This window comes from Taeniopygia guttata, chromosome 13 (assembly GCF_048771995.1).
Source record: "Taeniopygia guttata chromosome 13, bTaeGut7.mat, whole genome shotgun sequence".
Lineage (NCBI taxonomy): Eukaryota > Metazoa > Chordata > Aves > Passeriformes > Estrildidae > Taeniopygia > Taeniopygia guttata.
The window spans coordinates 15,336,023-15,362,389 of NC_133038.1; the positions used below are offsets into that span (position 1 = coordinate 15,336,023).

At 52.9% G+C, this 26,367-nt stretch overlaps 2 protein-coding genes across 15 annotated transcripts in view; both read left to right on the forward strand.

The window, feature by feature from the left end:
- The first annotated feature begins 2,122 nt into the window (after positions 1-2,122).
- Positions 2,123-14,271, forward strand: SLC4A9 (solute carrier family 4 member 9). Of its 2 annotated transcripts, XM_072935299.1 has the most exons (21): positions 2,123-2,411; positions 3,930-4,090; positions 4,303-4,452; positions 4,566-4,627; positions 4,726-4,883; positions 6,486-6,570; positions 6,851-7,005; positions 7,568-7,684; positions 7,866-8,040; positions 8,277-8,410; positions 8,512-8,783; positions 9,467-9,522; positions 9,619-9,801; positions 9,941-10,054; positions 10,649-10,810; positions 10,947-11,125; positions 11,268-11,340; positions 12,234-12,302; positions 13,128-13,301; positions 13,610-13,756; positions 13,861-14,271. In XM_072935299.1, exons 1-21 carry the CDS (start codon positions 2,143-2,145, stop codon positions 13,909-13,911), a joined length of 2,946 nt encoding a protein of 981 aa, XP_072791400.1. In that variant the 5' UTR covers positions 2,123-2,142; the 3' UTR covers positions 13,912-14,271. The 2 variants fall into 2 exon arrangements, with proteins under 2 accessions (XP_072791400.1, XP_030139638.2); XM_030283778.3 differs by having other exon boundaries at positions 13,610-14,271.
- A 245-nt stretch (positions 14,272-14,516) lies between these two features.
- The window catches only part of ANKHD1 (ankyrin repeat and KH domain containing 1), a 98,436-nt gene continuing 86,585 nt past the window's right edge, over positions 14,517-26,367 (forward strand). For 7 of the 13 annotated variants that reach the window (XM_041718904.2, XM_072935296.1, XM_041718905.2 and 4 more), the window contains exon 1: positions 14,518-14,923. In XM_041718904.2, the coding sequence (XP_041574838.1) occupies positions 14,645-14,923 (279 nt within the window). In that variant the 5' untranslated portion in view covers positions 14,518-14,644. Of the gene's footprint in view, positions 14,924-26,367 lie in introns of all 13 variants that reach the window. The other 6 variants (XM_041718899.2, XM_041718900.2, XM_041718901.2 and 3 more) reach the window with 2 other exon arrangements.

Sequence of the window (26,367 nt, forward strand, 5' to 3'; positions counted from 1 at the left end):
CTGGCCCTGGGGATGGGATGACCCTCAGAAAGGGGACAGACTGACACCCATGTGCCACTGCACCAGTGGCAGGTCTCACCAGGGAGGTAGTGGCAATATGAGATGGCAGTAGAGACCCTTTTTATTCCTAAGACCCCATTTGTGCCCCTATGCTGCCCAAGTGATTGAGTCACAGCCTCACCTCACAACACCCCCCCAGCCAGGCACTGTCCTTGTCCCTGTTCCAGCCTGCTGTGTTTGGGCTCTGCCGGAGCTTCCCCATGCCCTTCACCGTGCTGGCAACCGTGTGCTGTGTTTGGCCACATCCTCAGCACAGGTGACAACGTAGAAAATGTCACTGACATCAGTGACAGGTGAGTGCAGGGTCCTGCCCCAGCTCTCCTTTGGGCCAACAGAGGCCCCTGGTTGGTTCCTTGAGATCCCGAGCCCATGGCTGGTTTAGGGTCAGCTAGGCATGAGCAAATATTCCTGCTATTGTTGTTACTGTCTCCAAGGAATACCACCGGATCTGGCACCCCCCTGCTCACACCCTCCTTCTTGCTCAGACTTGACTTTTGCAATTGTTTGCTGGATGTTTTTCCTTCCGCCTCCTCCGGCCATCAGGAGCTCAAAGCCTTTGGTGGCACGGGTGAGGGGCTGTGTCCCTGGGCAGTTCTGCACACTGGCTCCTGGGGAGATCCCCATGTTGGGATGGAATTTTTTGCCCCTGCCAGTCCCCCACCATGTCCCCAAGGCTGGGCTGGGCATGTGCAGGCAGTGTAAGCGGGCAGCACTTGCCCAGCTCACGTCACTGCCAGGGAGGCAGCTGGTACAGAGGACTGGCAGCAGGCAAGGGTGGGGGGATGTGTGCAGGCTGCTGATCCTGCCTGCCTCTGCTTCCTGCCTCTGCCTCCTGCTACCTCTTCCCCTCTGCCTCCCACAGCCTCCCATGACCCCTTCCCACCTCCTGCAGCCCCTCACAGCCTCCCTGCCCGTGTCTGCTGCCAGTCATGCCCCATCTCATGCTGCTGAGGCAGCCCCCACGGGAGGGGGAGGTGAACCCCAGGAAGATTTGGGTGCATCAGGGCATCCCTGATGCTCCCTATCGATGAGTCCTTCTGCCAAGGATCTCCCTAAGGTCCCCACACCAGCTAAGGGCACACGTCCACATACCATGGTACCCACTGCTATCACAGAGCAAACAGCCTGGACACCCTGGGGTAGATCCTTGGCCTCAGTTCCTGTGAGGCAGGTACCAGAACCTCAGAAACCCACGCTCCCACCCGCCCTTCCCCAAAACGTGACTCTGCCGTGGTGGTGCCTGGCCCTGCTCCAGCTGCTCCTGGGGCTGGATCCTGTTGGGTCCAGCGGGCTCCAGCACAGCCGGCCCGTGCCGAGCCGCGGGTGTTTGCGGTGTCCACGCCGTGTTTGCAGTGCACACAGCCCCGCGGTCTGTCGGCGGGAAGCCGAGGGGCCAAGCGTGGCGGCGGTGGCGGTGGGCATGGCATGGGCACAGCGAGCACCGTGGCTGCTCTCTGCTGGCAGCGCTGTGCAGGCCCTGCCGTGTCCCCGTCCCTGTCCCTGCAGAGTGCTGCACTTGTACCCACGTCCTTCCCCCACCATCCGCTCACTGCCTGCAGAAGCCTTCTGAACACCGGCACGGCCCCGGAGCCCTCCCAGTCCTTTCCGTCAGCCCCTTATTTCCCCACTGTGGATTTGCCCAGCAGTGCCACATCCTTCCCCAGAGCATGTCCCCATATCCTCTTTTCCCAGAAGGAGCTGCCATGGGCTGTGTCACCCCTCCTGCCACAGGCACAGATACTGCCACCAGCTCTCCAGGGCTGGCCCTGCCACCTCCTCACCAGCACCTTGCAGGCTGCAGACAGGACTGGGAACACACGAAGATCTGTCCACCCAGGTCACTTGCAGGAGGCAGATGGGTCCCCTGGTCCCTGGCCCAGGTGGGCAGCTGGACATGGCAGGACACAACCATACTGGGACCTGTGGGGCTGACCCTGCTGTTTTGGGATGCTTGTTTTGGGCTTGGCTCCTGTGTATTGGTTTGTGGCCAGTTTAAACCTGTTCACAGCTGTTATAAGGTGTGGGATGAGTGGGATCCTGTGAGTGCTGGAGGGGAGCCCACACCTGTAGCTGCCGGTGGCCATGCGAGCCCACATGCCCGGGGCGGGTGACACAGCTCTCCGGGCAGCAGACAGCTGCTCACAGCCCCAACTAGAGAGCAGCAATCCTGGAGCTCCCTCCCAGACTTTCGGCTGCAGCATCTTCCCCTCCAGCACGGCCACGGCGGCCCGAAGAGCTGGTGCCACCCTGCAGTGGGAGGAGAGGGGAGATGTCACCTGCCCGCTGCTCTTCATCCAGCTCAACCAGCTCCTCAGCACCCCGGCGGGGCTGGAGTGGAGGGAGATGGCCAGGTAGGGACACCTGCGAGAGCCAGGCTGCTGGGCCACGCTTTGGGAGCCCAGGGCATTTCCCGAGGCTGGCTGTTCCCCAGCCTCAGCCCCCTGGCAGGGCTCTGCCCCACCAGTGCCCAGCTGGGCTGACTTAATTTCATGGGAGAGGGCAGGATGTCAGGCAGGCCGGGCACAGCACCCTTCCTCCTGCTTCTCTCTGGTGCCTCTCCAGGCTCCAGCAGCTGCGCTGGGGCTGGGTTATCCCCGTGCCCCCTGGCACCCATCCACCCCCCGGCAGGGGCAGGGGACATGGGCTACAGGAGTCTGGGGACAGCAGTGGGTGTTCACCCAGGGTCGGAGTGTCTGTGGGACCAGAACCACCGCTGCTGCAGCTCTCCCTGCAACCAGCCCCTTGTGCCCCTCGCAGCAGCCTGCAGCGCCGGGCACGCTCTGCCCGTGCAGCACGACCAGCGCCCACCCACCGTGACAAAGGGAAGCTCTGTCTGTGCCCGGCATTAAAATATTTGGCATGGCCCGAGCGTGAAAACAGCTCAAGACACTTCTGTTCTGACTCCAAGCAAGCGTTGCTAATGGCAGGGCCACCCCCAGCCCCAGTGCAGCTGGGGGAATGGATGGGCTGGGAGCAGCCCTGCAGAAAATGACTGGGGGTGCTGCTGGGTGACAATGGGACATCAGCCAGCACTGTGCACTGGCAGACCAGAAAGGCGAGTCTGTCCTGGGCTGTACCACAGGCAGTGGGGTGAGGAGGGGCTTCTCCCTCTGTTCTGCTTTGTGTGGGACTGCCCTGGGGCACCACATCCAGCTCCTGTTGAAGCACATCCAAAGGAAACCATGGAAATGATTCAAAGGCTGGAACAGCTCTGTTGGGACAGCTCTGCTATGGAGACAGGATGAGGGAGGTGGGGTGTTGTTTAGCCTGGAGAAGACAAGGCTCAGGGCCTTAGAGCCTCTTCCAGTGCCTAAAGGGGCTGCAAGAGAGCTGGAGAGGTACTTGAGACAAGGGACTGGAGTGACAGGACAAGCAGGAATGGCTTCCCACTGCCAGAGATCAGTGTCAGATAGGATATTGGGAAGTAATTCTTCCTTGTGAGGGTGGCAAGGCACAGATTGCCCAGAGAAGCTGTGGCTGCCCCATCCCTGGAAGTCTCCAAGGCCAGGCTAGAAGGGGCTTGGAGCAAACTGGGATAGTGGAAGGTGCCCCACCCATGGTGGAGGGCTTGGAATAAGGTGAGCTTTAAGGTCCCTTTAAACCTGAACCATTCTTTCACCTCACTTTAGTTGGAATTCCCCTGATCAGACCTTAGAGAGGTGTGGGTCTGCAGGAATGGGGACATGACCACTTTGTCTGCCCAGCTGCCCCTACACCATGAACCAAGTGCAGGCCCCTCTGAGCCACCCAAACCCCTCCCTGCCAGTGCCAGCCCCATGCTAAGCTCAAAGATGGACCCGGGCTCTAGCTCCCACTGCCTGGCACAGGGCCTCCTACCCTGCCACTGACCCCCACATCTCCCTGGGCAGGTGGATCAAGTTCGAGGAGAAGGTGGAGGATGGTGGGGAGCGCTGGAGCGCACCCCATGTCCCAGCTCTGCCCCTGCACAGCCTGTTCCAGCTGAGGACATGCCTGCAGAAGGGGACAATGCTCCTGGATCTGGATGCCACCAGTTTCAAGGAAATAATTGGTACATGAGTGATGCAAAGGTCATCTCCTGGGATGGGGTGGTCCCCAGAGAGGGACGGGCACCAGGAGGTGCCTATAGAACAGCACTGATGAATGCCAACTGGGTACCTGGGGGGGCTCTCTGCTACTCCAGCTAAGGGAGTTTTCCCCTGGGCAACTCCCCAGTGGGCAGTGAACCAGGGGCCCTCAGAGTTGTCCCTGTCCCTGATACAGAAAAAGCACTTTCTGAGCAGTCCGAGGAAGCAGAGCTGCAGCCTGCACTGAGGGAGCGCCTGGCAGCCCTTCTGCTCCTCCAGCCACAGCACCAACCTACAAAATCCTTGCTGCAGCTCCTCACCGAGCTCGGGATCTCTCCCTGCCGAGGTAGGAAGCCTGGCTGTCCCACCAAGCATCATCCCACTGCCTCCAGCCCGGGGCAGCCCACGCTGGCCGTTCGCCTGCACCTGGATTTTGCTGCTTCCTCTCTTTCTTTGCAGGGAAAGCCAAAGGCAGGTCTGAACCCAGGACCCAGGTCTCCAAAACTCCTCTTAAGGAGCAGGTATGGCAGCATGGAGCTGGGCTGGGAGCAGCTACTGCACCCTGAATGCTCAGCCACGGCATCCTGAGTACTCAGCTGCTGCATCCCTTTCCTTTCAGCTGAGAAACAGATTTAAGAAGAAGGTCCCACCGGGGGCTGAAGCAGCCCACGTTGCTGTTGGGGAAGTTGAATTCCTGGAAAAGCCCTTCACTGCCTTCATTCGCCTCAGGCATGGGGTGTCCCTTGGCTCACTGGCTGAGGTTTCTCTTCCAAGCAGGTAACAGAGCATGGCCGATGTCCCTGTGCCCTCCCCCGTCCCTGTCTCCCCATTTCCCCCACACCAGCCAAGGCTTTGCTTGTCCAAAGCAAAGGGAATGGCAGCCAGTGCCACATACAGTCCCAGAATCCTGTCTCACTGCTTCCCTCCTGCTTTTCCCAGTTTCTTAGCAGCACTGCAGAATGGGCTGAGTGTGGAGTTGGGCAGGCTGGAAGGGACATCCCCTGGGTCATTCCCACCGGGCTCTGCATTCCCTGTCCTTGGCTGGTCCTGGATGCTCTCCACCTACTGCCGAGAGCTCGGGCCTGGCGGCAGGAGTGGGATGCAGGTTTTTAGGAGACTCTTGTCCTCCCGCTGTTCTAAGTGATGAGATGGGGTGGGGGAAGAGGAGGAGGGCAGGAGGTCCTCATGGTTTCTCCGTGGCTGAGGAATGCATCCTCTAAAGCCGTGAGGGGAAACGGGCAGTGTGCCTTCAGCGGGGACTTCCTTAGGAAGTGCGCAGAGCATCAGGAGGGACATTGCCACCTCCTGGTCACTCTGCCCAGAGCAGCCGTCCCCAGGAGCCGGGAGCAGCAGGACAGACATCCACCCACCTCTGCTCTCTCCTCCGCAGGAGTTGGGTGGCGAGTCCCCGTGAATGCCCCAGGGTCTCGAGGATTTCATGATAACCCCTTGCCCTGCATTTTCCTCCCCCAAACTGGGATGCAGACCTTGCCCCTACCATCCCTTTGGCCAAGGTGCCATCCCCTCTGCTGGCCATGCCAGGCTGTCCCACAGGTGCAGCCACTGCCTCAGGGTTGTCTCTCATCCAGATCCATCTCCAGGGTCTTAAGGTTTTCCCATCACCTTGGTGCAGATACCTGGCTGAAAGCAATCCCACGTGGCAGCTGTCACCTCTTGTCCCTTTGGAGCAGGCTCCAAAGGCCTCCAGCATCTGGGGGTTCTCTCAAGTCCCACTTACATGACCAGAGGAGTTTCCCTGCCCTCTCTCTGGGGGTTTGCTCAGGGTGCAGTCACTGGAACTGCTTGACAAGCTCAGGTTTTCAGGACTGTAACCACTCCTGCCAGCTTGGGAAAGCTGTGGAGGATTCAGTTAAATATTTGTGTGGATTGTCCCTCTGGAGATTTTGCACCATCTTCTCAATTGTGGGATTTTTACCATATTTTATCAAGGGCTCTGAGCTCTCTTTCCAGTCTCCTCCCATGTCCCCAGAGTCCTGTCAAACCTGCTGCCCGTGCTGCTGGCAAGCTCTCCTTCCCTAACACACCAGCATCCTGCCTGCGAGCAACATTCCCAGGAAAATGATGCCACAGACACCTCCAGCTGAGGATTTCTCTTCCTCTGTCCCAAAGACCTGTTCCCCCACACCTCCCAGTCTGGATTTCTGCAGACCCTGTGATCCAGCCAGGGTCCTGGTGTCCCATGGTCTCTGTGAGGTTGCCATGCAGTGGAAGCAGACGTGTTTTGTCTTCTGCCCCTGACCCCACTTTTAGAGTGGCAGAAGCCCCCCCAGGCCTGCCCAGGCCCCTTCCCCACATCCCCCAGAGAGGCATCCCCTGGAGGGGAGAGGGCTGCTCTGGAGAGCTGCTGTCTTGCCACAGGTTCCTCTTCATCCTGCTGGGCCCCCCCAGAGTGAAAGCCTACCACGAGGTTGGCAGAGCCATGGCCACACTGCTGACAGATGAGGTGAGCCTGGCACAGCACCCAGGGATGGGATGGGCCTGGAATGGGGACACCAGGACCCCTCTCCTCTGCAGGCTGCAGTGGAGGGCAGAGGATGGGGCAAGCTGGTGGCCTCGCTTGCCCAGGATAAAACAACAAAAGCTTGGGTGGTTTGCAGGATGCAGGGCACCTGTTGTCCTGAAGTGGGTGGGTTTGTTTCCTGGTGATGGCTGCAGGCTGGGAGGAAGGTTCCAAGTGGATGAATGCAGGGACATGGTGGCTAAACCACAGCATCTCCCCACAGCTCTTCCAAAGAGTTGCCCGGCAGGCTGAGCACCGAGAGGACCTCGTGGCAGGGATAGAGGCGTTCCTGGATGAGCTGATTGTGCTTCCTCCTGGGAAATGGGACCCTAGTGCCCGAATCCCTCCGCCAAGCAATCTGCCATCTCCACGCAGAAGGTGGGCTGGAGGGAGGGCACCCCAACCCCTGCCAGCCCCTCTGCAGGGTCCTGCAGGGATACCTCTGTCTGTGATACTGGAACTTCCATCTCCATGGGGATGAAGCTGTCCAGGAGCCAGGGTGTCCTCCCAGCCAGGCCCCTCCACAGGTCCCTGCTTTGGTCTCCTCTGCTGTTAGTCCTGCTGTCCCACTTGGCAGCGGATGGCAAGTCCCCTCCAAAGGGGAACACTGGGATGCAGCACTTACACATGAAACTCAACCTCTGAGCAGGACACCCTAGGCTCTGCCCAGCTCCTCCACTAAAACCAGTCCTGCAAGGGCTGGCTCCAGAGCTTGCCAGAGGAAATCATGGCTGAGTTGGAAGAAACCTTAGAAGATCATCGTCTGCCATGTCTCCTCTTCCTGATCTTTCTCCTCTCCGTTATCAGGGGATGCACAAGCCCTCTTTGTACCTCTGTCCTCTCTCCATTCTCCCTTTCCTGTCCTAGTGTCCCCTAAATGCAGCTGGGTCCTGAGGGTCCCAACCTGCAGCCTGTTGTGTCAGGCTCTGCTCTGCCACAGGGCCACTGTGGACCCACTGGACCAGCAGCCACATGGTAATGGGGACATGACAGCAGCTGGGGACAGAGCCAGCCCAGGGCACCCACGCTCTGGGGACGAGCTGGAGAGAACAGGCAGGTCAGTGTCTGGAAGGGCAGTGGGAGGTGCAGCAGGGTGCTGGATTTGGGACAGGTCACTGGTTTCTCATGGGGCCACCATGTCCAAGCCCCTCAGAGTTTCTGTATCCAGGAGAAGGGACAATCCCTTGCTGTGTAGCTCTCTGTGGGGTCTGACCTGAGACCTCCCTCCCTCACCCCAGGCTTTTTGGGGGGCTGCTGCGAGACATCCGGAGGAAGGCGCCGTGGTATGGCAGTGACTTCTCCGATGCCCTGCACCCTCAGTGCCTCTCAGCAGTGCTCTACATCTACCTGGCGACAGTCACCAATGCCATCACCTTCGGGGGCATGCTGGGGGACGCAACCGCCAACATGCAGGTCAGTGTGGCTGTGGGGTGTCTGCTACCAACACCATTCAGCCCAGCCCAGAGGGCCCCTGGGTGCCCACCTCCTACCAGCATCCCCAGGACATCCTGAGCATTGCCTGAATTCTGCCTCCTTCCCCGGTGGTCCCCAGCACTGACCCTGTCTTCTTCTGTGCTGCTGGGGGGACAGGCCCACAGCTCTCCTCCTTGCCATGTGCTTGGCACCTGGACTCCTTCCCTGCATTTCAGGGCGTGCTGGAGAGTTTCCTGGGCACAGCCTTTGCTGGCTTCATCTTCTGCCTCTTTTCGGGCCAACCGCTGACCATCCTGAGCAGCACCGGCCCCGTGCTTGTGTTTGAGCGCCTCCTCTTCTCCTTCAGCCAGTGAGTTCAGTGCCAGGGATGGATCCTCAGCCCACTGTCCACGGGCCACCATCACTCCAGGCTCTGTCACTGGAGAGGCTTTGAGTCACCCTTTCCCCTAGGGATCACAGCCTGGACTACCTGGAGTTCCGCCTCTGGATTGGGCTCTGGGTGGCCTTTTTTGGCGTGGTGCTGGTGGCCACCGAGGCCAGTCACCTGGTGCGGTACTTCACCCGCTTCACCGAGGAAGGCTTCTGCGCACTCATCAGCCTGATATTCATCTACGACTCCCTGGAGAAGATGCTGAGCCTGGCAGATGCCTTCCCCATCAACTGGAAGTACCGGCTGGACAACGTCACCTCCTACAGCTGCACCTGCAACTTGTCCAGCCCCGGTGAGCCCGAGCAGCCGTGGGTGGGTGGGGAGCAGGAAGCTGCTGCCCCAGGATGCCACTGGGAACCTGTTTCCTGGCTGGATGGGGGAAGGCACTGGAGGAGGAGACTGTTTAATCTCATCCTCACCTGCCTGACCACATTGCAGTGTCCTCCTCTTCCCTCCATACAGTCTGTCCATCTATTCCTGCCTCCCAGAACTACCCAGGAACCAGGCAGGGCAGTACAGGGCAGTACAAGGACAGCCTTGGCCTAACTCCTATGCCTCCAGAATGGGGGATGTCAGAGGCTGGAAAGGGGCACATGGATGGGTTTGCTCTGCCATTTCTAGCCCAGTCTGTAAATCAGGGGCTGTTTTCTGGGGTTTGAAGACATGACTATGGAAATTATATCACTCACACTGACCCTGGAAATGGGACCTACACCATGCACCAAAAACATCAGTGCTGACCAGCCTGGGACCAATGGTGCCTCTGAGTATTCAGTGCTTTAGCCAAGCCCTGGACAGGGACATCTGAGCCTTGATGCTCCCTGGGCATCAACCAGCGCCAGGGTCTCAGAGGTCACATTGGGCCCACCCAGCCCCCTGAGCCCTCAGGAAGAGCTTGAGGACTCAGCCTGATGGCAGCATCATCCCAGTCATCCTGATGAAACCAGTACCAATCTGCTCCCTGTCACTTTGCAGGTCACAGCTCAGCAGGGAATGACACATCGCTGCCCTCACCCCTGACGACCTGGCAGGTACAGCCCCTGCTCCCAGGCAGGCAGGTGAGGCCCTAAGGTGAGCCCAAGGTGTCCATGTGTGACCCCTCCTCACCGCCCACCTTGTCCCTGCAGCCTCCTGCCACCCCAGCAGGGCTGAGCAGGACCCAGTGCCTGGATCGAGGTGGGCATCTCCTGGGGACCAGCTGCCAGTATGTGCCCGATGTCACCCTCATGTCCTTTCTGCTCTTTGGGGGCACCTTCTTCTTCTGCATCGCACTCAAGCACTTCAGGAGCAGCCGCTACTTCCCTGTGGGGGTGAGCATCTTTCAGCCACCCCAGTGACATGGCCACCTGTCCCACTGGTGTGGGGATGGCTCTGGGTGCTACATCTCAAGGCTGCTCCTGGAGCAGCCCCCACCCCTGCCAGCCTGGGCCAAGCCATCTCCACCTGCAGGTGCGGAAGCTGGTGAGCGACTTCGCTGTCATCCTAGCCATCCTCGCCTCCTGTGCTGTCGATGCTGTCCTGGGCCTGGAGACCCCCAAGCTCCTTGTCCCCAGCGAGCTGAAGGTGCCAGCAGGGTGGGCACAGCACTGTCAGGGTGTGGGTCTGTGCCCACCGCAGTAGCCATCCCACTGTGCTGTCATTGTGCTTCTCATCGCTGGCTCCAGCCCTACGGGGGTGCAGGCTGCACCACAGCAAACAAGAAAGGGTTGAACAGAGCTGATCCCATGCACTGTAAATAACCTGGCTCAGACCTGGACTGTACAGATCACACTGGAGCAAGAGCCAAAAGCTCAGCTCTGGGCTTGGGCTACTCACCCTGGGTGTGAAGCGGGGCCAGCAGCGCCCCAGAGCAGCCAGTGCTCACCACCACCTCCTTGGGCTCACCATCATCACTGCCCAAACCCACCTCTTCCCCTGCTGTCACAGGCACATGCCCAGCTCCTGGCTTGTGGTGTCCAAGAACAACACCCTGCTCTGTCACCGCCAGGTTGTCCTTGTGGGGGCTGGTGGGTCAGCAGCATCCCCAGGATGAGTGAGGATGTTCTTTCACCCCTGAGGTGGGGCATCCCTGGGCACATGGGGTTGGTCCCATTACCTGACTGCACTGCACACCCCACAAGTGGGTGGCAGCTGCCATGACCCTTCTGCTCTCCACAGCCCACAAACCCAGCACGGGGCTGGATCATTTTCCCCTTTGGAGCCAACCCATGGTGGGTGTGCCTGCTGTCCGCAGTGCCTGCTGTCCTTGTCACCATCCTCATTTTCATGGACCAGCAGATCACAGCTGTCATTCTTAACCGCAGCGAGTACAAGCTGCAGGTGAGCAGGGGGACAGGGAAAAGGCAGCACCAGACAATGGGGGAGAATCCAGGGAAGCAGCCAGGGGAGAGCAGAACCCCAAACTGGCCAGGAAAGTGGGAAGATGCCCTCAGTCCTGCTGCCTTTCCTGCTGCAGAAAGGAGCAGGCTTCCACCTGGACCTCCTCTGTGTCTCCCTCCTGATGGTTGTCACCTCTGTCACTGGCCTCCCCTGGTATGTCTCAGCCACTGTCATCTCCCTGGCACACATGGAGAGCCTGAGGAAGGAGGGTGCAACCTCAGCTCCCGGCGAGCACCCCGAGTTCTTGGGCATCAGGTAAACAGCAATCCTGAGCTGCTCCCTTTGCCTGTGGCCATCAAAACTGCAAAGAGCAGAGATCCTAGGGTCAGGAGGACAGGTAGGGGGGTGGGCTCCCAAGGGACCCCAGCACCTGTGACACCTGTGCTGCCACCCACAGGGAGCAGAGGCTGACAGGCCTGGCTGTCTTCATCCTGATGGGAGTCTCTGTCTTCATGGCCCCTGTGCTCAAGGTAGGAAGCCTGGCTGGGGGGAACTCTTTTCCTAGGCAGGGCTTGGCTGCACCCTGCAAGGCTGGAGGTTCCCCACCCTGACCCACCGAAGCAGCACAGAAAACCTGTCTGGCAGGCAGGGAGCTGTGCCCTGTGTGGGTATGGACTGCACCAAGGGTTTGTGTCCAGTGCCACTGGAGGGCTGCCACACTGTGGCCCCATGTCACCTGCCCATCCTCCCCATGTGTATCGGGGTCCCTGTGCTCCCCAAACACACCCCAGGCACTACCTCTCCATACTGCTACATGGATGACCTGGCTGCTGCTGGCTTTCACCTCATGCCACTGCCATGCTAGGAAAAAAAACCCTCCAGTGGCCCTGGATTACCTGTGGGCAGACAGGAGGTCTCTTTTCCTCCACTTCTTTCCTCACCTCTGAGGCTGGTCTCCTATAGCCTTTGATATGGGGCCCTCCCAGCATCCTCACTCCCACCTGGATTTGATGGAAGAACTGTTAGATGGATCTGGAATTGGCTGGGTGGTCATGTCCAGAGATTTACAGTCAGTAGGCCAATGTCCAAATGGAAACAAGTAAGAAGTGGTGTCTTCCAAGTGCTACTGGACAAATACTATCAAATATCTCCATCAAAGACATAAAAGGATGGAGCATCTTTGCAGATGGCACCGAGCTGAGGTGCAGTGACACACCTGGGGGATGAGCTGCCATCCAAAGGCACCAAGGAAGACGTGGGCTCATGTGAACCTCAAGCAGTACAATAAGGCCAGGCTGGGCTGTTGGGAATAAAGGAGGCACAGGCTGTGGACACACATGCAGGCTTTTACATGAGAGGGCACCGAGCAGGGACAGACCCCCAGGGACCAGCCCTGCTGATGCCCCACCTCACTGCCTTGCAGCACATCCCGATGCCGGTGCTGTATGGGGTGTTCCTGCACATGGGGGTGACGGCACTGAACAGCATCCAGGTGAGGAGGGAGGACTGCAGGGGAGGGGGGGAAGGTGGGGAGGAGGGGCTTTGCTCAGCAACTGCACAGCACAACCTGGGGTTTAGCTCTCTGTGGTGTACAGCCTGGCATAGAGCTGTCTCCCACCAGGCCCAGGACAAGGAGCAGAGAGGCCCTTTCTAGGGCAAAGGAAAGGGAGAAGGAGAGCTCTGAGATGCTGAGGAGCAGGAGAGACTTGTGCATGGCTGGATCAGGTGGTGTGGGAGAAGTGGGACCAGTGGATAACACAGACTTGCTCTCAAAGCCACAGGGACTTCCTCACCTGGGAGCTGCAGGCAGAGCTGGGACATGAGAATGCTTTGGTTCTGGTATTGCTGCTCATGTGCCAGTTCTCTCCTCCTGAGAAACCAATGGAGAGGAAAAAAAATCCTATTCCAGAATTCTCTACACCACTTTTTCCTCTAAATAGTACAGTTTCCTTGCAATTACCCTGCTCTAGATGACAGGGTGGGAAACTCACACCCTCCCTCTGCTTGGAAAACCCAGAGCTGTGCTCTGGAGGAGGCTGCAGCAGTTTCCTGTGAAGCGAGGGGGATCAAGGGGTGTCATCTCTCAATTAACCCTTAAGGGCAGCTGGAGTCCTCCCCTGGCCTGGGGTGACAGTGGCACCAGGACCCCTAGTCCTGCAGACAACCTCCCTAGCCCAGGCATCAGCTGGGGGTCAGCACAGAGAACAGGAGGGCTGAAGTGCAGAAATGATGGTGAAACCCCATCCTGCCGGCCCTAATCTCAGCAGGAAGGGGGGTGAGAGCTGCCCAGGACCCACCTGCCACCCTCTCACTGCAGCTCACGGACCGTGTGCGGCTGCTCCTGATGCCAGCCAAGCACCAGCCGGACCTTGCCTACCTCCGCCACGTGCCCCTGCGCCGGCTGCACCTCTTCACCATCATCCAGCTGCTCTGCCTGGCCCTGCTCTGGCTTCTCAAGTCCACAGTGGCCGCTATTATTTTCCCAGTGATGGTATGACACCCCTCGAATCGGGTGGGCAGCACCCTCCCTCGGGGGCTGGGTGCTGCCCACCCCGGCCCCGGCCCGATCCTTGGGGAGGGGACGTGAGCGGGTGGTGCATGGGGGTGCTTTGCCACCAGCCTTCAGCCCTGGCGTGGGGCCGTGGGGCTGTCACACTGTTGGGCAAGTATGGTCCCCTAGGGCGGGAGGGGTGACAGGCCAGCACCCTGGCACCTCCGGGGGTGACAGAGGCGTGTGACAAAGAGACGCTGCTGTGCCCCGGCCCCAGCGGCGCTGACCCGTGCCCGGCCCGGCCGCAGCTGCTGGCGCTGGTGGCGATCCGGAAGGGGCTGGAGCGCATCTTCTCCCCGCACGACCTGTGCTGGCTGGACGGGCCCCTGCCCGGGCGGGAGGCGGCGGGGACACAGCGCCGGGAGCGGCCGGAGCGGGGGAGCAGAGCCGAGGAGGTCGGTGCCGTCCCGGGAGCCTCGCCCAGCCGCAGCCGCCCCGGAGCCGAACCGCTGGCCCGGGTGGGCGCGGGGCCGGCCCCGTAACCTCTGTTCCCCAACAGTGCGAGCCGATGCAGCGGCCGGGACCGCAGATCAACCTCTCGGTGAACTAGGGGCTGTTACCGGGACCGGGACCGGGGCCGGGCCGAGACCCCCGGGCCCCGAACCCCTGGCCACGTGGCCGCGCGGTGACGTCACACTGGGCGTGGCCGCGGCAGCGGAGAGCCAGGGCGCACAGCCTATGGAGGGGGCGGGGCCATGGGGAGGCGTGCCCTTCTCTTTGATTGACAGCTCACTGACCCAATCACCGCTCGGGACAGGCGGGCGTGTGACGGTGTTTCGCGCTGACGGAGTCCTTAAGAGGGTTCGAAGGGGAGGCGGGCCCAAGGCTTGCAGGAGCCAATCGGAGGGCGCCAGACGCCGTGCGTTGTGAGCGACGTACCTTTCGACCAATCAAAACCGTGATTCCTGGATGTGCTTTGATCGACAGCTCGCTCACCCGATAGGCGCTCGCAGCTCCGCCAAGGCACATGATTGATGTCCCGGAGAACCAATCATAGCACGGAAAGTTCAGGAAGCGAGGCCGGGCGAGCGGGGCGGGGCGGCGCGCTCTTACCGCCTCGGCGTGCGCTCTCAGGGCAGCATGCTGGGAGCGCGTGACGCGGCCTTGAGTGACGGGCGGCGCGGCCAATAGCGCGCCTCCCTCGGCCGAGCGCGCCCAATAGGCGTGCGCGGAGCGGCGGGGGGGGGGCGGCGCGGCGGCCGCGGCCGGGTAGGGTGTGAGAAGTTAGTGGCGCTGCCGCGGTGCCGTGAGGGGACGGAGACGGCCGGGCCCGGACCAGCGCGATGCTCACGGACGGCACCGCCGCCGCTGCCGCCGACGAGGAGATCGACTCGGTCGCGCCCCGCGCGCCGCCCGCCGCTGCCGAGCCGCCCGCCGCGGCCGGGCCCTCCCCGCTGGGCCTGCGGGCCGTGCGCCTCTTCGGGGAGGCCGGGCCCGGCGGTCCGGGAGGCCCCGGCGCGCCCGCAGCCGCTGAGGCCGCCCTCGACTTCAAGCTGGCGGCCGCCGTGCTGCGGAGCGGGGGCGGCGGCGGCTCCGGCAGCGACGAGGACGAGGTGTCCGAGGTGAGCGATCCCGGCCCGCCCTCCTTCCCCTCCGCCGCTTCCTGACAGGCCCGGCCGGGGCCCGCCCGCCCTCCCGCTCGCCGCGCCGGCCGCACCGCACCCGCTCGTCCCGGGCCTCCCGCCGCCATGGGCGGGTCCCGGCGGCCCCGCACGGCAGCGCGGCCCGCGCCGAGGCAGCGAGCGCGGGGGTCTCGCCCCGCCGCGCCTCCCGGCGGCCCCGCGGAAGGGCCGGGGGCGGCCGGGCCCTCTGCGCGCCGCGGAGAGAGCGGAGCGGGGTGAGGCTGTGTCCCGACCTCACGGAGCCGCTTCCACCTGGCAGCAGGTTCGGAGCGGGAGGCGAGATCCTGCACCCGGCGGAGAACAAAGTGAAGCCGTCAGCCCCACTATTGCTGCCCTGAGCTCGGGGTTCCCAGACACGGATAGATTTCTGTAGATACAGCTATGCGCACACGCATTTATGCAATAGAAATAATTCTTACCCAACAAAATGGAAGAGGGTAGTCGAGGTGTTTTCCTTTGATCTTCCAAACCTACGGAAAGGTTTAAAGGGAGGGTGTAGAGGAGGGACGGGGGCCTTATCCCTACCCAAATGGAGCGTTGTTGGACCTGTAAACTGGCATTTAATGCTGCTTTATGTAGCCTAGGGAGAGAAGGTAAATGAGGGCTTTTATCTCTCATTGCCACACCAAAGGGTGAATCTTCTTTCCTTAGTAGACTCTTAGCAAAAGATGGGATCCCAGCTGGATCACAGCCCTTACAGAGTTTTAGTGAGAAGCAGGAGAAAGTGGCTACTTACTGCTTGCAGGCTTTTCACAGTTCCTTTGGGCTTCTGCAGGAGGAAGAAAATAGCCAAGGTGATACATACAATTTTTAATTTGGAGGCCAAGAAAGTGTACTTAGGATGTGTCCTTGTTCCTTCTGGAGAGATTAAAGGAAGGAAACCTGCACTCATCCTCCTGTGGCTAAATTTTTTGCCTTCTGTTGATGCCCATCTTTTGTCCAGCCTTCCTGAAACCTGAGCCAGGTCTTATTTGATTAAAAAAAGTGATTAAACTGATGCAGATCCATATTTGCGTTTTGCTCATGACCATCTAAGCTACATTGGAAGTGGTGCTGGCAGCAGGACATTTAACTAATCTCTGATGATCAGGCAGATGAGCACTTGTATGTGAACATTCCTTATATGTTGATGCCCTGGATATCCATGTTCAGTCCATATGGAATTAGGTGTTCTAGGACATACCTGTTTGGGGGAGCTGGAATACCTACCATAGGTAGAGCAGGACACAAATAATCAATGAGTGTCTGCTCTCTAGGAGGTCTTTTATGTCACATTTTAAAATATCTTTGAAGATTCAAAGCAGTAGCTGGAAAATGATGGGAAGTGGGCTATATCAGGGTGCTTGTGCCTCTTTACAAGGTGAGCAGAGTCCTACTTTGAAAGCTTATCCCTTTTGAACCCACCCCATTATTTAAAGGATGTGAAGATTGGATAGCTAGGATGTTTACTAAGCACTCTTTTGACTAATAGCAAGTATTAAGAAAGACAGCCTATTATAAATAATGTGTCTGGGAGGTTGCCATTGAGGTCAAAAAAATAAAGGTTCCCAAACAGCTCTTAAGGGATTTGTTTTAAAAACCTGGGGAAAAGTTCATTATTTAAAATAAAGAATAGAATATATTAATTGGAATTGAAATATTTGAAGTTTTCCAGCACACACAGAGAGGAGGTGGGCTAATCTCAAAGCTGAAATTGCCTGGGGAGTTCTCCTGTCTTGTGTTTCTGGTTGTGGAGAATTACCTGGGAAGAAGCATGGGTGGGAAGAATGTGCCTAGGCTGGGCTGCATGGCTGGGAGCACCAAGGGGAAAATTGTTTTTTTCTTCAGTTTTTTTGGGTGGTTTTTTTTTTTTTTTTTGAGAGCTAAGGAAGCACCTGTTGTCAGTGGTGGGTGTCTCTCTTTGTTTTGTTTTCTTTTTTGAGCAAAGAAAAGGCGGTTAAGGTGCAGGGATGGAGCAGTGCAATTCTTGAACAGTGCTGCTTTGAGAAGCCAGTCAGTCACTGTTTGGACTGTGGTCTTGTGCCATGAGTCACTGATTTGGGAGTATGCCTTCAGCTATTACCAGTGGGTGGAATTAGTGAGAACTAAAAAGGGAGAATTAAAAATGAAACAAAAATAAAAAAGATTAGTTTTTGCCATGTTGCCTTGATCTGTTCTCTTCTCTCTACTTTTGAAGCCATAAAAATTATGGTACAATGTTCTGTAGGCTCTGTTCTGTGTCTGCAGTGGTATTTAGGTTTTATATCCATGTATTAGTCTGAGTTTAATATGCTAAAATAATTGGACTGGTCAAAATGGTAAATTGGTTAAAAAAGAAAATAATCAGGGAAGTGCAGGACAAGAAGTATAATGAAGCATTTATCTAGAGAATGAAAAGAGGAATATATTTTAACCTAACCTTTTTGAAAATAAATTGCATTTCTTAGCTCTCCAAGTACTTTACAGAGGAGAGTAGTGTTCCCATTTTACAGGTGAAGAGGGTGTGCCCCATTTATCCTGGCTCACAGAACTGGGGGAAAATCAAAGCTTTCTGCTTTCCTAGCTCAGTGCCCATGGTAGTGACCAGACTCTTGGTTGGGAAGCCAAGGACTAAAGTGGATCCTGTACAGATGAGTTGTATTAGGTCCACAAGGTAAAATTTGAATGCAGCTGTGCAGAATATTTTCTAGAATTACCAGTTAAAATTATCCCATGCAAATAGAAACAATTGCAAGCTGAAGCACGTCTTTGGGCATGGAGGGATGAGGCCAGGAGGTTTGTGCTACTCCTGTGTAAAGCTGCCTGCTGTGGATCTCCTGGGTGCTCAGAGAAAACTTCACCACTGGCTGCAGCCTGAGAAATGAGGTGGTTTTGACCTCAGTGCAAATAGTTGCTTAGTTGTCTTGTAAGCTTGATCAGGGTGTGAACACAGCCTGCAACTTGTTTAGAGTGAGATTTTTGGTGTGACTTTAAGTGTATTATTACCACTCCTTGTGAATTTTGCTGGCACTTACAGTGGTGCCAAAGGCACAGGCATTAAACAGCCTTCTCCTCCACCCTGGCTGTGAGGGCTGTAGGTCAAGGTGAAGATGTGCTGAGAGGACACTGCTGATTAGTGCATGTCCATGGGGTCTTTGGTGGCCACAGAAAGTGCAGGTCCTCATCAAAAACCCTCCCAGCAGCAAAGTGTGGCAGGCAGGAGTGGAGGCAGGTGATAAATGTGGCTGTGTTAGTGCTCGGGGACAGTTTGCTGAGCTGTTGTAAATCAAGGAGCAGAAGCTGGCGGTGCCGACAGAAGTACCAGGGGATCTGGGAGCTTGGTTCAGTAAGTGGCTTCTGGCAGGGAGTGTACAAATAGAGCAGATCTCTCCTATTCTGTAATTCAGGGCTTTGGAGGCCTTCAGTGATAACTGGAGCTCACCCAGCCCTTGGCTATGGAGTCAGCTCAGCTCTCGGCTTCCCTCTCCTGAGCTGCCTCCACCAGCTCGCCTTACTTAAGCCTGTACCTATTGCATAAGCCTCTGGGGATATTTACATAAAGCATAATTAAAAATCAGACATAACATACCTCCTACAAGGAGTAGGATGAATAGTTGAATGGCATGCACTCCAGAGCAATTCAGTACCTGGAGACTTTGTCTGGGGCCCCCCTCCCTGCTATCTGAGATCTCTTAATTTTTGAACTTGGTTTGAAATTCAGAGTAAATACCTGGTTTGTTTCAGATTAGCAGTGTTGTCTATTAAAGTCATTGCTGCATTGTTGAACCCTCCTAACATGGATCTGCTTTGTAGATGGTGTGCACAATACATCTTTTGACTTCTGAGGTTAACATAATGCTTAGACACTTTAATTTTCATTGTATTAGAAACAATATAAACAGCAGCATTTTCTTTACCATAAGGAATAGAAATTCAAAAAGTGGATGCAAATTCAGGTACCTAATACTAAGTAGAAAAGCCTTTTCTCTGAAAAAAGTCGGTTTCAGTTTAGCAGTTGATGTTTTTATTTTGTCAAGCTCTTTCAAAGTTGAGGAGGTAAGAGATAGGAAAAAAAGTAAAATTTTCTTCCAGGAATTATTCAGTGATTAGAAAACATTTAGGGATATCATGTTCAGGTTTCCAAAAGAGTTGAGGCGACTCTTCAGGATGCAGAGTGCTGGTTAGTAGGGTGTTCATTTATTCCCTGTTTGATTAGGCATCTAACTTCCAGAAAAATCATGGTAGGTATCTCAGTAACTTTGCAAGTCTGGCCTGTGGTAACCAGGAACAAGCAGTGTTTCTGCATGCATGTATAATAACCATACAAGCAGTATGGTTAATCCTATTCAATAACATTTTACAGTGAACTCATTTCTAAGGTTTCTGCAGAACTTGGGTCTCCCTTTAGTGCAGCTTGACCCAATTGAGTGCATGACCTAAAATAAATGTCAGCAACTGTTTTCTAATGATAGGTGTAGAAAGTAAAGATGTGAAATACTACTGTATAATTACATAAATATGCAGTGCAATCCCTTGGTAAGGAGAGATTTGCCAAATTTAGCAGAACATCTATATTTAGGTACAAATTTGCACATAGGTTTCACCAGTCAACTAGTTACAGTCTGGTGGGGGGTGGGAAGGGTTTGTTTGAGCATTAATGCTGAATCATGCATTCTTGTGTTCTGATTTAAAATGGGGCTACCCAGCTGCTCCCCTGTTGGCTTGATATTGGGGAGGTCTTTTGTCTCCTTTCCTTGGCTTGGAGGATGCTGAAATCCAGCTGTAAGGACAGCTGGATGGTGCCATGGGGACATTGTCCTCTGCTCAGAGCTCAAACCATCCCTGCAGCATTCCCTTGACAGAAGGGTCAGTGTAGAGGGAAGGGGAATACATAGGCACTCCTTTTTCTGTGCACACGTGTGGCCTGGCCTGAATTGGGGTGTTTGTTGGAGTCCACAGTTGGGGCTCAGACCCTGCAGGTGAGGAGGCTGCAGAGTTGCAATCTTAGTAGGTAATTTTGAGTTCTTGTAACTTATATGAAGATTCCTCTAAGGTATTAAGCTGTTATTGGAGTAAAAGTGATTCTTGGATTTAAAACAGAGGCAAGTCTTCACTTATATGGAAAAAGGAACCATAGGTTTCTTTCCCACTGAAAGCTTCATGAAGCAAGAAAAATAACTTCTGTATCTTATTTGAGGACGCTTTGTGGCACTGTTTAAGTGAAGCTCTGAAGCCTCACCTTCAGCAAGGTGTTTGCATTTGTCTCCTCCTGCAGATGTTTTCTTCCCTAGCAGCAGCCCATGTGCCATGCAAACCCCAACCAAAGGCTTCATGTAAACCTTATCTTCCTAGTGGGAATGGCCTTCTGCTGGAATGGGGTACTGTAAACAAACCTCAGGAATCAGTAATTTTTGCAAGTGCTTAAATAATTTTAGGAGGTTTTTTGAACAGTGCCTGGCCTCAGAGGTTGTCTCAAATAGAAACTTTCTTGCTGGTACTTCAAGTGACCTTGGTCGATGATAAACTGAAGATTACTTAACTTTGAAATGATACAAATACTTCTTTTTTGTAGCAACAGACTGCAGTAACAAGGTTGCAACCTTTATGTTACAAACACATGCTGCCTGTGACAAAGCGAGGTACAGGTGAACGAATATTTGGATTTAGGGGTTAATATAGGATGGTATGCTATAGTTCTTAATATACACAGATGCATATTGTAATAGAATACAGATAATTTGAGGGTTTTTTTCCTCAACAAGTAGTTCTCCCTTTTTATTGTGAAAGTGCAGAGGTTTTATTTTGTATATTTTTTTGAGGAATGCTGAGCAAGTGAAATCTATGGAAATGCACTTTACTCTTGCAACTCATTACTTAAGAATTTTTTTCCTTATGTAATGTTGATTGTTTAGAAGTTTCATAAAATATAAGAAGATTTTCTCCTTTTTTGCAGTGTTGTGTATCTTCTGCTGAAGTGCAGATAGAAAACACTTACTTTGATAAAACATAAATAAAAGAATTAGTCCTGTGCTGGATCCTGTTACTTCCTTCCTGCTTTTTGTGAGATGAGACCCCTTATTCACTTTGGTCCTTTGCTTTCAAGAGGGAGTTGAGATTTTTTTTTTTTTTTTTTTCAAAATTATTTTCATCTTTAGCTCTTCCAAAGCCTCCTAGAATGTGTAAGGAAGAGTGCTGTAGACTGGGAGGGGTTAGTCCTGGTTGAATTCTGATGATGTGTTTGTCCAAATGCTGGTGGTAGCTGAGAAGAGACAAGTGTGGCTGGCCCTTCTGGCCAGGAGAGCTTTCGAAAGGTACCTTCCTGCATACCCACCCTGCAGGAAGAAAATACTCCCTAATAAAAGAAAAAGAGGATGTTTTATTGCCTGCTGGACAATGGGCCAACAGAAAGTCATCTCGTGTTTTTAACAGTTCATGTGTTAGCATTAGGTTTTAGCTAGGTCCCTAAGTTATTCTCCCTTGCATTCAGTAAAACATAGGGATTACTAATTAACTAAGATTTTCTTTTAGGGAAATCCCTAAACCTGTTGAACTCTCCCCTTTCCAAAATCATGAGCTAAACCAATAGTGTCACATGGCAGGTAGGTAGTAAGTCAGTCATATTTCAAACCAAGGCAAGAGGGGAGATCAGCATTTGGGGCTGAATGATCTGCTCCCAGACTGATCCTTGGTCATGGTGACTTCTGAGCATCAACTCTTTGGAGTATGTGCTCCTGCACAGCCTGAAAGGGAGCCAGGGAGAAAGGGAGTCTGGTGGATGTTTGGCATTTAGGATTTCTTAGGATAAATCCAACAGCTTAGATAAATGTCTCTCTTTTAATTGTTTTTATAAAATAGTTACATTTTTAAGCCCTTGTACTGCTATATCTTGAATTTTCAGTGGATCATAGCTTAGCCAGGGCTCTTTGATAGTTTCTTTGAAATGACTTAGTGATGGCTCAGGAGTTGCATTGGGGTTTCTGCTACTTTGGCAGTAGGACAGCGTGCACAGACCTGTTTATCCAGGTCTTGAAAAGAATAGCTGCCACTGACTTAGGATCCTAGAGGGGCAGAAAGCCCAGGATTATTTTCAGTTTGCTATAGGCCTCTAGATAACTTAATTAGTCGCTTTAAATGTTGAGACTCCTCTGTCTGAAATGTATAGGTTGGCCTGGAAACAGATTTTTGAATTACTATTTATTGTATTCAACATCCACTTGTATGATTTCTTTTCTATTTAGGCATTGTCCCCTTGGATTGAAAAGAGATCTTAAAAGGTCATTTCCAAGAAGATGGCTTAGAATGCTTCCCATCTTGGTTGGGTGTGAGCTTTTACATCAGCATACAAATGCATCTATTCATCTTCTGCCTTAAAGGTTGCCTTCACTTTGGTTTAATGCCTGGGATTTAACACTTGAGCAAGGAAAGTCATGGCTAAATTCATGCAACAGTTGTGTTTTATATTCTTATAGATCAAATACTGAGTTACGCCAGCTCTTTCTTGGCTTGAGGTGAGGAAAGAAGAGGGGCTCTTTCTGTGGGAATATTAGATAAAAAAAACAGTTTGAGGAGGGAATCCTAGAGCCTGTGGGGAAGATGGTGCACTGGAAGCATGATTTAGAGTGGACTGAGATAGAATACGTGAAAATAAGGAGTGCTTAGTGCAAGTGGTGCTTATTTTAGTCAAGTTTCCTGGTCTCTATTCAAAGGTTTTCTTTGGTATAAAGTCAAGAATTGGCACTTGATTTACTGGGATTGATGTGAGTTTTGAATAAGCTTCAGTTGTCAGTTCCAGTTCTGTACGTGACAGCGCCTTGCTGCGAAAGATTGTTTTGTACATGGGGAAAATATAGTCATAATTATTTTTGTTTATTAGACATTGAATATGTCTGGTTTAAACAGTTCTTTGGATTATTTCAGTAGTTACTGAGATGAGTAAATCTTTGTTTTCTGCTATACAGAGAAACTTTGTAACATTGCCAGTTTCTTGTACCTAGAGGAGTCAGCCTGTGTGTTCTGTGCCTTCATTCTGTGAGGGTTAAGAGGGTGCAATCATGTTGCTTATTGTTGTGAAACAGAGCTGAAATACAAATAAATTGTAGTGTTCTTATTTCTGGAAGAGCCGTAGATCAGACAGCTCTTTCCAGAGGCTTGTGATAGGATGTAGTTTGTAGTATTCAGAACTACTTAAATGGTATAGTGTCAGTTGTCTACTTAAGAGAGAATTCAGGTAAGTGGTTAAATTGATATGAACCATTTGACAGCTGTTTGTCCAGGAATGTTTGCTTATGGTTCAGTATGAGTGCAAGAAAATTGAAAACCAGGATCAGCAATCTCTGGAAAGGAAGAGTAGTAGTATAAAACATTCATTCTGATTTATTGTTTTATCTGCATGTTTCAGATAACAGTTGTAATTTTGAGAACTGACTGGTGACTTGGGGTGCCAGGCTTGAGACCCTGTGGTGAAATAGCCATAAAGATGTCAGTCCTTGCTCACTGCCTGCTGTCTCTCCCATCATTTTAGGTGGCTGGTGTGCTAACACATCCAGAACACTGCATTGTGTGCAGGGATGTTGGACTCATGGCCTACACTCTGTGTGAGGGCCTTTCATTTCCTGCAGCAGCAAATCACGGGGTTGTGTCCACCTGTATTTACACTGTATCTATAGCAGCATCTGCAACATGAACCTATGCTCTGAAATGAGCTCATCACAACCCAGATCCTATAGCTGCTTATTTCACTAGCTGGTAATTGCTTAATATCTATGGGAATAAAGGCTGTTCTTTAGATAATCCTGCCTCCAGTCAGTCAGCTTCCTACTGCAATCAGAGCTAAACAGATTTGCACCCCTTCTCTCCCCACCCTCCCAATCTAATGCCCTGCCTACAGACCTGCTGCTGCAGGTGCTGAGCGGTGACAGCTCCACTTAAAGGTGGAGCCATGGTCATGTTTATGGCCTCTCAGGGAGCTGACATGATCTAATGCCTTTCTGTTCCCAGAAGAATGATTTTCCAGCTTGACAGAGCCCTTTTTAAGTCCATGAAATTCATAAAGTGGTAGAAAATTATTTGTTCCCTCCCCTGAGTTTTCTCCCTTTCTGATGTGTTAAAGTGACCTATGGAAGTGTCTGACCACTGCCTGACCTGTCACAAGGTGAGCAGTGACTGGAAAGGATGCTCCAGGTTCTATATGCTCCCCATTGAGGTGGTGATGTCCCTGAGCACCCTGTACCCCCAGGCTGGCAGGGTACTGTGTAATCACAGCATTTACAGTGCTGGGTAGTGCTCTCTTGGTGATTCACTGGTCATGATGGCTTTGTCTTCTTGGGCTGGAACTTTTATTTTTTAATGGAAGAAACTGCCTTCAGAAATTACAGCTGTAGCCAAACAGAGTGGATATGGTTTTATATCATTAATTATGTCTGAATTGATGTTCCCATTGATTCTGTGTTGTTTCTAGGTACTGACTCGAGTACTTCCCTGAAATGTTTATATCCTTTCTGTAGATTTAAAGTGCCAAGAAAGGACAGTGTCCTGAGACCCCACTGAAAGGTTTTGTGAAAATACCCACACACATTATTGTGTGGTTTTTCCTCTTCTTGAAACTGAAATGATTGTGCAGGAAGGTACCTTAAGCAGGTGCAAAAATGTTTGGCTAGGCTGGCAGGGGAAAAGCGTTGAAAAGTTCATCCTCTGGTAAATCAAAACCAGGCTTTTTGGTGTCCACACCAAGAGGGTAGTGCTGCACTTAATTGTTGCAGGGAGCATCTAAGAGTGTCATGTCAGGGACAAAGTCCTTCACTTTACTTTCTCCTTGGAATGATTATTTTTGATAGTTTTAATAGTTGGCATCCTTTATATGTGGAACTTACAGGGGTTTGATGTTAAATTTGAAATACAAACTAATTTCCAGACTTAGTGCTATGTCCTGTCACTATTCCCCAAAAATTTTATGGCAGGATTTTAAGTATTAATCCAATATTGGCATTCAGTTTAATAAAGGACATGACAACATAAACTGTTAGAGGTTTTTTTCTGAAAAATCCACAAGAACTTTCTCTGTTGCATTTCTCCTAATGCAGCATTGCACATGCTGTTAATTATGGAGTGAATATGTCCAAATGGAATTATAGAAGTAATTAGGAATGGCTTCCTAACACAAAAGAGAAATTCAGGCAGTCATTTATTTGAATAAAAAGTAGGAGTTTAGGAGTCTCAGTCAAGAGCTTGGGTCCTTATTATTTATAAATACTTCACCAACAGAGCAATGAGTATTGTTACCCCAAAATAAGTGCTCATAGCTTAAGGGGCTCCTGGAAAATACAAGTTCGAGGAAATAATTTAACAGCACCTTTCTCTTTCCTGTCAACACTTTTTGTAAAGACAGTCTTTCCAAGAGCACTAGTGTGGCAGAAGTGGAAGGAGAAGGTAGAAGGAGCTGTCTCTGCTGCTGCCCTTGCCTGCCAGGAGGAGGAGAGAGCAGTGCTACCTACAGCTACCCAGGAAGCTTTTCCATCCTCTGTAGCCTGTGAGGAGCAGGCTATTTGTGAGCAGGTCCAGGCTATTCTGGGAAAGGTACTTTGCAGTAGTGCAACATAAGGAAGATCAGTTTAGATTTAATATTAGAAATGTGTTGTAACCCTGCACGTCATGTCCATCTCACAAGAATGACCAGTGTTAGTGGGGATGTTGGTGTCTGCAAAGCCCCTCTGCATCCTCCTGAGCTGCAATAAGCTCAGTCCTGGTGCTACCACATAAACAGTGATGGAGTTGAGGCCACATGGCTGCAATGTAGCTGCTCTGGAGGGAGGCAGCTGGGGTGTAACTGGATCTGCAGAGCTGCAAGGCTGCTGCAGTCCTTGGCAGGACTTCAGGCGAGGTCCATGGTTGCTGTGGAGGAGCAGGGGACGCAGGTGTGGTGCCGCCCTGCCCTCAAGTCCCGTGCAGCTTCTTGGGTTTTGACTGGGAAGGTGAAATTGTTCTGGCAGTTAGAATAATATCTGGAATCCATGTGTTCCTAATGAGCCTTCCCAAGTAAGATGCTTATTAACTGCACAAAGCAGCTCGCAAAATAATCCAAAAATAGCACAGTGACTGGTTACTCTATCACTTTTGCTGCAGATCTGATTAGGATAGAGCAGAGTGCCTAAATTTTGCCACATGAGCAGTGAATTATGTTTTCCAGGAATGCTAATATGAAATATGCTTGGATTTTTTACTTGCTTGTTTTGATTTTTAATGGAGTTTATTTTTTGTTCAAAAAGCCAGATTTGATATATTTGCAGTAGTTTGATTTTTCAAAAAAAAAAAAATTATGATATTTGACTATTGTAGGTCACTTCCATTCACAAGAAACATCTGCTCAATTAGGTAATTTCTCACTCTGCTATTAGTGATAAAATATCCAAGTGTTCATTCTCTCTAGCTTT

Bases quoted from the DNA above. Each gene is read 5' to 3' on its own strand.
- SLC4A9 (XM_030283778.3), top strand. From the start codon at position 2,143: ATGCGAGCCCACATGCCCGGGGCGGGTGACACAGCTCTCCGGGCAGCA. The intron at 4,628-4,725 runs GTATGGCAGCAT...CTTTCCTTTCAG, and splicing joins AAACTCCTCTTAAGGAGCAG to CTGAGAAACAGATTTAAGAA. The intron at 6,571-6,850 runs GTGAGCCTGGCA...ATCTCCCCACAG, and splicing joins CCACACTGCTGACAGATGAG to CTCTTCCAAAGAGTTGCCCG.